At 41.3% G+C, this 10,668-nt stretch overlaps 1 protein-coding gene across 2 annotated transcripts in view; it reads left to right on the forward strand.

Moving 5' to 3' along the window:
- Positions 1-10,668, forward strand: part of si:ch211-59o9.10 (uncharacterized protein LOC561841 homolog) — a 43,079-nt gene that overhangs the window by 25,396 nt on the left and 7,015 nt on the right. For both annotated transcript variants that reach the window (XM_043713380.1, XM_043713379.1), the window contains 6 exons: positions 767-1,412; positions 4,427-4,551; positions 5,656-5,709; positions 8,118-8,304; positions 9,326-9,411; positions 9,604-9,725. In XM_043713380.1, the coding sequence (XP_043569315.1) occupies positions 767-1,412; positions 4,427-4,551; positions 5,656-5,709; positions 8,118-8,304; positions 9,326-9,411; positions 9,604-9,725 (1,220 nt within the window). The remainder of the gene's footprint in view (positions 1-766; positions 1,413-4,426; positions 4,552-5,655; positions 5,710-8,117; positions 8,305-9,325; positions 9,412-9,603; positions 9,726-10,668) is intronic.

A 10,668-nucleotide genomic window follows, 5' to 3' on the forward strand; every position in this document is an offset into this window, starting at 1 on the left:
GGACATGAATCTGCGTCCCTCCAGGTTATGCTGTGCCGACTTTAACGATTTTTAAACTGCAATGTTGAATATTAGTCTTTAGGACAGGTTCTCTAAATGTTGCTTTTTTTCTGCATTTTTTTGGTTGAATTGGCCTTTTCTGCCTTTGAGGTTTTAGATTAGATTACATTACAGTGTGGAAACAGGCCCTTCGGCCCAACAAGTCCATACCGACCCGCCGAAGCGCAACCCACCCATACCCCTACATTTACCCCTTACCTAACACTACGGGCAATTTAGCATGGCCAATTCATCTTTGGACTGTGGGAGGAAACTGGAGCACCCGGAGGAAATCCACACAGACACTGGGAATGTGCAAACTCCACAGTTAGTCACCTGCGGCAGGAATTGAACCCGGGTCTCGGGTGCTGTGAGGCAGCAGTGCTAACCACTGCGCCACCGTGCCGCCCCACTTTACACTACTGCTAAAAAAAATACACTTATCCTGTATTCCATGTCACCATTGACCAGAGTTCAAAATTAAATAATAAACTGCTACAGCAAGAGACAGGCCTTTAAACTTCCTTATTACAAAGACAGAGGAACCTACCTATTGTTTAATCATCATTATCTTCATCTAGGAGATCTATCCAGTCACTTGCACCATTTCCTAAAACCCACTTTAAGTTGAACAAAAGAATCAAGGTTGCCATGCTATCAGATACTTCTGCTTGCAAGTATTTTAATGATCTAATGCTTTATTTGTTGAACTTTGGCTCTGTTCTAGGTTGCACAGACCAGTACCTGTCCACCAAAGAGATGCCTCGTAATGACAAATAGTACTGCAACACAGACACCTGAGAAACGTACTAAAAGACTCCTTGCCAAAAATAGCAAAGCTTATTCTTCCTGCTCGTTGCTGAAGAGTCCTGTGTGTTTACAACCAAAGGAAAATAGAGCTTTCTCAAGTCTAAAATCAAAAAGATCAAGCATTGCAAAAGCTGCTGCTTCCTCAAGATATTTGCTATCACAAAAAACTCCTGTGGAGTCAAAACTGCTTTCGAGGTCAAGAGATTCTAGTTCTTCTACTGTGAAGACGAACTGCTGTGTGGCCTCACGCTGTCATTCCCCTTCAGCTGTTTCCAGTTCTCGCTCCTCTCCAGCAATGAAAAGGGCAAAATCAAGTTCAGAAGGTTTTTCTGTTGCCAGCAGTTCCACTTCAAAAAGTTCTCCAGTGTGCAATGCACTTTTGAAAGAGAGTCTAAGAATAGATTCAGAACAAACATCTTCTGCCTTTGAATTGTGTGCAGGTGGATTTGCAGTTGCCTCTGCTTTCAACTGTGCTGCTTCTCCAGGCTCAGCACTAACTATTTTAGGAAATGGTGCAAGTGACTGGATAGATCTCCTAGATGACGACGATGATGAAACAATAGGTAGGTTCCTCTGTCTTTGTAATATGGAAGTTTAAAGGCCTGTCTCTTGCTGTAGCAGTTTATTATTTAATTTTGAACTCTGGTCAATGGTGACATGGAATACGGATAAGTGTATTTTTTAGCAGTAGTTTAGTGCAGAAGAATATTGGTGTTTTTTTTGCCTCTGTACAGAAGCAAACAAGACTATTCAATCATCAAATCTATGCCAGGATTTCTGTGAGTCAACCAATCTAATCCTACTTTCCTATTCTCTCTCCATGTCTCTAATCTGTTTTAACTTTTTTTTAGTTCCTTTTTTTAAATAAAATCTGTTTTAACATTGACAGAATACCACATTTATTTCCTTTTTTTAAAATGAAGAAAAATTTCACTTGACCATCTGACTGGTCAAAGGAATCAAGCTATCCCGAAACTAAACTGGATAAAGGTATATTAGATCTAGTATTGTGAAATGAAGCTGGGTAAATTGATCTTGTAATTAAAGGGGAGGTGTGATATTTATGGCAGCTGTTGTGTATATAATACGGAATTCAATTGTGGTTTAGTCAAAATTAAGACTTTACCCATCTAATTAGCTTCCAGTTTGAGAAGTGTTTGGTTAATAGTCATAGAGATGTACAGCACGGAAACAGACCCTTCAGTCCAACCTGTCCATGCTGACCTATAGGCCAACCCAATCTAGTCCCAACTCCCAGCACCTAACTGATATCCCTCCAAACCCTTCCTATTCACATACCCATCCAAATGTTTTTTAAATGTTGCAATTGTACTAGCCTCCACTTCCTCTGGCAGCTCATTGCATACATAGACCCTCTGCATGAAAAAGTTGCCCCTTGAGTCTCTCATATCTTTCCCTCTCACCCTAAACCTATGTCCTCTAGTTCTGGACTCCCTGACCCCAGGGAAAAGACTGTCTGTCTGTCTATTTATCCTATCCATGCCCCTCATTTTGTAAACCTCTATAGTCACCCCTCAGCCTCTGACACTCCAGGGAAAACAGCCCCAGCCTGTTCGGCCTCTCCCTATAGCTCAAATCCTCCAACCCTGGCAACATCTATCTTTTCTGAACCCTTTCAAGTTTCACAGCATCTTGCAATAGGAAGGAGACCAGAATTGCATGCAATATTCCAACGATGGCTTATCCAATGTCCTGTACAGCCAAAACATGACCTCCCAACTCCTGTACTCAATACTCCGACCAATAAAGGAAAACATACCAAACATCACCTTCACTATCCCATCTACCTGCGACTCCACTTTCAAGGAGCTATGAATCTGCACTCCAAGGTCTTTGTTCAGCAGCATTCCTTAGACCTTACCTTTAAGTGTATAAGTCCTACTAAGATTTGCTTTCCCAAAATGCAGCACCTCTCATATCTGATGTTGAATAGACTAAAAGATTGGCACATAAATAGTGAAAAACATTTCAAAGAATTCAGATTCTGGACACTCTACCTCAACTCCTTCATTTTCATCTGTTGAGAGAATCTCAAGAATGTATTACAAAAATGTAAGCGTCTAAACTTAGGCAAACTATAGTACTGGAAAAGCACAGCAGGTCAGGCAGCATCAGAGGAGCAGGAGCATCGATATTTCAGGCAAAAGTTCTTCAAGAATGATGCTGAGGGGCAGTGGGGTGGAGAGAAATGAGGGGGTGGAGCTGGGGGAAGGTAGCTGAGTGCGGACAAGCAATGCAAAACCTGAAAAGCAGGTTCTTGTCTTCAACCTGTTCAATCAATTAGTAAAATAGTGACTGATCTATATCTTGAACAACATGTCTGCCTTGGATCCATATCCATAGGTTTTCTTACTAAACAGCCTTCCTGTCAAACTTCAGTTGACCAGCCCACGTCAAGTTTTTGTTCTCCTTCTACATGCCCTATTTTTGTGACTCTTCTACCCCCATTATCACAGCACTACTGCAATAAATATTAATGAACATTTAATTTAGGAGACCATTCATGATTTGGAACAAAGGTTGTGAAAGCTGTGCTAGCTGTGAAGTGCTAGACTCTATGAAATATAGACTTTCATGATACAAATGTGTGGCATCAGTTTGTCCAAGCAAAAATTGGTGTTGGGCAAAAGTATGCACCCGACATCTAAATTCATGGTCTAAGTTACATTGTCAATTGCTGTTACTGGAGCCAAGTTTTAAGTGGTTTCTAATCAGCATCTTCAGGAATTGCACACCACCTCAGTAGGTGGGATGTTTACTCAGGCCCCTTGCTCAGACACTACCACTGTGTCCCAAGAGCCTTCAAGTTGTAAGTAAGCTGACATTTGGGTTAGTAGTTGAATTTGGAAATAGTCAGCATGGACTATTGGACCAAAGAGTCTGTTTCCATGCTGTATGACAGTAGCATTTCCCTGATATGGCCTACATTAATTGGGACTTTGTAAACCTAATAACAATTTGGTGGCTTTCAAAATGGATGCTGCAGCCAGACACTTGATTCCCCAACTTGCTTCAAGGAAGAATGCCACCTGTCTTGCTTTGTTAGATGCTAATCAATTGGAGTCATGAGTTGGACAGAATAGCCATGTCTGTAAAATTACTCTAGAGGCTGGTACCCATCAAGTCACCCTTTAATTATCATCTGCAGAGTACTTGACACTAGTCTGGTTTCCTCAGATCCTGCACTGAACAAGACCCCTGATGCTTCTAGTTGTGTCAGCCAGGGCTCCTTGAATGGACCAGGTTAACAGCCCCAACCATCAAACTTGTCCACCTGGCTGACCTTCACAATTGTTAGTCTGATTCCCTTCTCAGAAGTTGACTTTGAACTGTGTTCACCTGGTACTAAATGACTGCAGTTTAGTACTCTAATTAGAATTATGTCACTTTTAGTGAATGAAAATTGAGAGATCACTACACAGCCCCCAATATTGAGATTTTGTTTGGCTTGAAGTTATAGATCACTATACTTCTAATAGCTTTGTCCTAGATGGATTCCTTGTAAAGTTAAAGGTGGTGTTACTGTTATATTCCATCTGTTAACTTACTTTTTAAGTGCCCTCAAGAGAGCAACAGCAATGGGAGCCACCGATAATTGTGGTTGATGATGATGACTCTACTGATACATTTGTTCGTTTTGCACAACTTGAAGAGGATGAAGCATTTGCCAGACAACTTCAGGTATGTAAATATCTACTGAGTCAGTCACTTATCACAGGAACAGACCCCTCAGCCCAAATTGTCTATGCTGCCCAAGTTTCCAAAACTAAACTTGTCTTGTTTTGCCCATTTCCCTCTCAACCTTTCCTATTCATGTATGTGTCCAAATATCTTCTAAACGTTGTAACTGGACTAGCATCTACCACTTCTGGAAGTTCATTCTATGTATGAACTAGTATGTAGAAAATGTTGCCTCTTAAGGCCCTTTTTTTAAAAGAAAAAACTTCCTCCCCTGTCCTTTTAAAATTATGCCCTCTTAAGGTTGAGGAAGTCAAAACTAAAGAAAAGACCTCTTGTTTACCCTATCTGTGCCTCATTTCATAAACATCAGTAAGGTCATGCCTTAACCACCTCGTGCAGTCCTGTGAAAGACCCAGCTTATCCAGTCCTTGGATTTCTAGGTGTCTAGTAGACTTGGTATCAATTTCTATCGAAATGCAAAAGGGTGTGTTCCCAGAATATCAGCTTTCCAACTGATGGTTTTGGCAGAATTCTAAAATCACAATATAATCTCCAAACCACAGTAAAAGTGAAACATCTGTAACATGGCACTAATTGTTAACACGGTAGTTCACTGAGAGCACTTTGGTGTCACTACAAATATAAATAGCATTTGTTTCTTGTCACTTAAAATTTGTATAGCAATGTTTGGACCAAAGTAGACTACAAAATTGTACAAAGCATGTAGAGGCATTCAATCTGCTGTCTATGCAGTTCTTGAGCTATTTTGGTTCTGTTCTTGTCCCGTGGTTGTGAATCCTTTTTTGACCTCAGTGTATTCATCCAGTATATGGCCCCTGTGAAATTGTTCCATTTTGCTTCATGTTGCTTACTTGTATGTCCCAAAACACTTTCTTCTTTCCTTTTTTAAACTTAATTCTCTGCCTGTCCTTAAGTTTGCTTTTTTTTTTGCTGTTTTCTAGGTTATCTTCTAACCAACCTCCTTCAGGGATGATAAATCTGTGGCAGGTGGGACTTGATTCAGAGGCAGAGACACTACCACTGTCACAAGCCCATCTGTTTTTGTTCTGTTCTTTTCAGTTAAACAACCTGTTGTTTTGGCAGGCGCAGTTTGATCTAGAAGCTCAGCAACAATCTGAAAATACAAGAACTACCTCAGTAAGTAAAATACCACCTTTTTTTGTCTGTGCTAAGCTAACATGAACAGGCTGGATCAAATTCATTACTCTGGCTACTGGGCCAGAATTAAATACTGTCTGCAATCTGCACCAGATAAGCCAGTTTTAATACTGTTCAAAAACTTTTGTCGAAACCTTTGTCTTGCATTCAGGGCAATTTGAGAATTCCAATTCACGGGGGTAAATCATTTTATGCTGCTTTAAATGAGTGCTGTTTAGTTAACAAGTGGATTCTAGAAATGTTGCCAAGAGAAATGCATCTATTAATGACAGTTAACAGCCATGCTTTAAATTTTAAACCATGCAGATTGACTTTGGTTAGGGCATTGCCCTGAGAGGTGAATATGTCATGACTGTCGCCTGTTTTGAGTTGAAATGGGTGCCAGGAATCATTGGCCCTCAAATTCCAGAGTATGCATGATTACCCAATGTGATGCCATCTAATTAGACTGTGTGCTTCCCAAAGACAAGTTTTTGTATCAAACATTCCCTTGCCTTGTCAACCACTAACTACCTTGAAATGGAAAACTCTCAGCAGGTAAGGCAGCATCTGAGTAGGAAGGTGAACGTTTTGAGCATAATGACTTCCCTGATGAAGGATTTTTGACCAAAACATCAACCCTCCTGCTCCTCTGCTGTCTGACCTGTGCTTTTCCAGTGCCACACTTCTAGACTCTGATTTTCCAGCATCTTCGGTCCTCACTTTCTCCTAATGACCACCCTATGACTCCAAATATCGCAAGTGTCTAACATTAAATGTGATTCTGTATTTTAGACATTTTTCTAGATAATCCTGAGTATGTGGTGAATGTGGCACCCTTGTGTATTGCAAGGTGCATATTAATACACAGGTTTTTTTTGCAGACAAAACCAAGTTAACATTTCAAGTCCAGTATGACACCTCAGTTGCCAGACCTGCTGAGTTTCTCCAGCATTTTGTTTTCCAATTTCCAGCATAAGACCATAGACACAGGAGCAGAATTAAACCATTCAGTCCATCAGGTTGCTGTGCCATCCAATCATGGCTGATCTGTTTCTGCACTCCATTCTCCTATTTTCCACTTGTAATCCTCTATTCCTATACGAAACTAGAACCAATGTATCTATCTTTTAAGACACTATGCTGTGGAGGCCAAATCAGTAAGTAACCTGATTCTGCCAGTCAGCCAATCCTCTATCCATTCAAGTACCTTGTCCCTAACACCATGGGCTTTTTTAATCGGCCTTCTGGCAATCCAATTGGATCATGTTAACTAGCTCTGCTTTGTCTAATTTGCTTGTTACCACCTCAAAGAATTCTAACAGATTTTTCAAACATTATCTCCCCTTGATGAAGTTATGCTGAATCAGTCCTATTTTACCATACAATTCCAAGTCCTCTGCAATTTTTGTCCTTTTTTTAATAATGGATTCTAAAGTGTAAAAAGGTCAGGCTTCTAGCCTAAAACTTCCGGTCTTCTGCCTCCTTCCTTATTCATGAAGTTACGTTAGCCACTTTCTAGTCCAGAGACCCTCCGTGACACGAGTGATTCGTGAAAGATCACCAATGCCTCTGCAATCTCTTTTTTTTTTTCTCCTTCAGAACACTGGGGTATAATCCATCTGGTATTTATCCACCTTTCAGAACTTTCAGCTTCCCCAGCACCAGCTCTTTAGTGATGGCCACTACTCTCTCATTTGCCCCCTGACTCTCCTTGAAGTTCTGGTATGCTACTGGTGTCTTCCACTGTAAAAACTGAAAGTACCTAATTCAGTTCCTGTCATTTTTGTTCCCTGTTCTTCAGCCTCATTTTCCAAGAGTCTAATGTCCACTCTTGCCTTTCTTACCTTTTATTTTCTAAAAAGAAAACCTTGCAATCTTACTAGCTTGTTTATTCTGACACCACCACCATCCATCCCCCTACCCATATTGCTTTAAGTTACTCTGCTGTCTCTTACTGATCTCCTCTCTTGTAACTGTGAAATTTATTAATCTGCATACTTTAATTTACTATTTGTATAACCATGCTTTCTAGCTGAGCTTTCCTGTCTCCATCTGAAGTGAATGTCACCCAGCATTGAGCAACTGGCATCTTCTGAGGAGAAAGTGAGGTCTGCAGATGCTGGAGACCAGAGCTGAAAATGTGTTGCTGGAAAAGCGCAGCAGGTCAGGCAGCATCCAGGGAACAGGAGAATCGACGTTTTGGGCATAAGCCCTTCAGGAATTCCTGAAGAAGGGCTTATGCCCGAAACGTCGATTCTCCTGTTCCCTGGATGCTGCCTGACCTGCGCTTTTCCAGCAACACATTTTCAGCAACTGGCATCTTCTGCCTATACCCATAGAAGGTTCAGTAGTGATGGTCTTTTCACTGTGGAACTGCAATAACTAAATGTTGGCATTCTTTACAGACACTGGAAAATTCCCACGCATTTTGTGGTTTGCCTGGGTGTTCGGAGTATGCAGGTTTATTTGCTTCAGACGTTGGATACTGTGGGAAGCCTGGATGTAGTGAGCTTCAGCATCAAAATGACATGTTGAGTCCTGAAAGAATTGACTCTGCTCTTGATCTGCAAAGATTTTTCAATGAGACGAGCGGTAAGTGTTTATGTACTGTTGGCTATCGATATGCTGAAGGGATAGAGGCTGTTTGAAATTATAATACAAAACCATGGAACTTCTCTATGGCTTGGCTTCCACATGAATAAAGGCAGTGCTTGTTGACGCCTGTGCTAATTGGGGAGCACTAATGCACACTGTTCCAAACCTGACTCACTATATAGCACTTCACACCATATGTGCAAATGCAGTGGTGTGCGCTTTTCAAATAGTGGTTCAGTGCAGGGGGAGAAATACCCCTGAGGGAACAGGGTTCATAAGCTGGGGTTTGAGGGAGGGTGAGGTGACAAGGAGCTGGGAAGTCCTATTTCTCCCACTTCCTTCCCCTGCCCAACCATTCTTTTATGCCTGCTACTCCACGAGCATCTTGGGATTCTCCTTTTTAAATTTACTTGCTAGTACTTTTCAACTTTCCTGCTTTTTCAGTGGCCTTTTTATAAAATATTTTTCCTCTTCTCTCCCTGTCATATCTACCTACCACCACCAACCCCCTCCCAAAAATCAGGTGCCCCTCTTTCCCTTAGATGTATTCCTAAATATCCAGGATTCTCTGCTCCTTTTTTGGGGTGAGGGAAAGGGGAGAGAACACACTGGATATGTACTTCCAATAGATTCTGCACCATGCAGGTGCACATCATTCTGCAGTAGATATTTCCACAAGTAGCTATTCTGTGCTACCTTGGCCTTTTTCCTGCTTTATCTTAATTTCCTGTTTCCATTCCCCTCCCCAACCTTTTTCCTTAACACTTTAAAAATGTCAGTCCTCTTCAGACTTGTTACAAATAACTCTTGCTCTGTGTATTGCTGCTTGCATTTTGTTGGTAAACAACACCAGAAACTGTTCAAGTTGTAATTTGACAAGAGTACTGTCCTGCAATTCTAACATGACTAAAATGACTTGAAACGAAAAAATTTTACATTTGGTTTAAAAGCTGCGTTATTGTCATTTGATATCGTTCCCTGAAAACTAAGTAACTAAATCCTTTTCTGATGTTTTTAGGTAGAAGCAGAAGACTTAGACACAATCGGCATCAGCATGCTTCTATGTATTTAGATGAAAGTATAAATGATGGTAATGATTATGAGGTGAGTAGATTCATTTTTTTTTTGTTCATTACACTATTGGTGCAAGATTGAAGGTTTCTTAGTGTAAGTTAGCAATACTGGCACACAGAAGCCCTTTTTAATAGTGAACACCACTTAACATATTTGACAAACTGGAAATCTTGGTCTAATTTCAAAGGTATCTTAAATTTATTGCACTCTCTTAAAACCTAGGAACTTTTGGCTTATGAAGAAAGACAGGGTTCAGCTGTTGCACAGAAAAAACTCAGCAATGCTGAGATTAACTGTTTACCAGTCAATTTATTTGATCCATCAAATGCTGCAGAAAAGACACAGTAAGTAAAAGTTGTTTTTATATTGTCCTTACTTTGGAGTTGTACTAGCATTTAGAATTGGAAAATCTTTAATTTTAAAGTGGTGGGGTGGGGGGGGGAAAGCATCCTAGTCTGTTCATGGGATGTAGGTGGTTTTGGTTAGGTCACTGTTTATTGTCCATCACTAACTGCTCTTGAGGTTGGTGGTGAACTCTGCTTTGAGCCACTGCAGTTCATGTGGTGTATGTAGATGCACCCACAGTGCTGTTCAGGAAGGAGTTCCAAGATTTTGATCCAACAACAATGCAAGAATAACTATAGCTCCACTGTTGGATGTTTCTTCGAGGGGAAACTTGCAGATTGTGTTCACATACTTGTACATTTTTGGTGGCGGCTGCAGGTTTGTTAGACGCTGTTGAGTAGACTGCACAATAAATCGGTGTAGTGGGTAGATGGGTGCCAATCAAATGGGCAGCTTATCCTGAATGGTGTTGAGCTTTTGAGTGGTGGAACTGCACCCATTCAGGATAGTAGAGAATATTCCATTGTAGAGCTGAAAATGTGTTGCTGGAAAAGCGCAGCAGGTCAGACAGCATCCAAGGAGCAGGAGAATCTATGTTTTGGGCATGAGCCCTTCTTCAGGAATGAGGAAAGTGTCCAGCAGGCTAAGATAAAAGGTAGGGAGGGGTGTTGGAAATGCGATAGGTGGAAGGAGGTTAAGGTGAGGGTGATTGGTTAGGAAGGTGGTGCTGAGTTTGAGGGTTGGGGACTGAGACAAGGTGGGGGGAGGGGAAATGAGGAAACTGGAGAAATCTGAGTTCATCCCTTGTGGTTGGAGGGTTCCTAGGCGGAAGATGAGGCGCTCTTCCTCCAGCCGTCGTGTTGCTATGGTCTGGCGATGGCAGAGGCCAAGGACCTGCATGTCCTTGGTGGAGTGGGAGGGGGAGTTGAAGTGTTGAGCCAC

This window comes from Chiloscyllium plagiosum, chromosome 23, assembly GCF_004010195.1.
Source record: "Chiloscyllium plagiosum isolate BGI_BamShark_2017 chromosome 23, ASM401019v2, whole genome shotgun sequence".
Lineage (NCBI taxonomy): Eukaryota > Metazoa > Chordata > Chondrichthyes > Orectolobiformes > Hemiscylliidae > Chiloscyllium > Chiloscyllium plagiosum.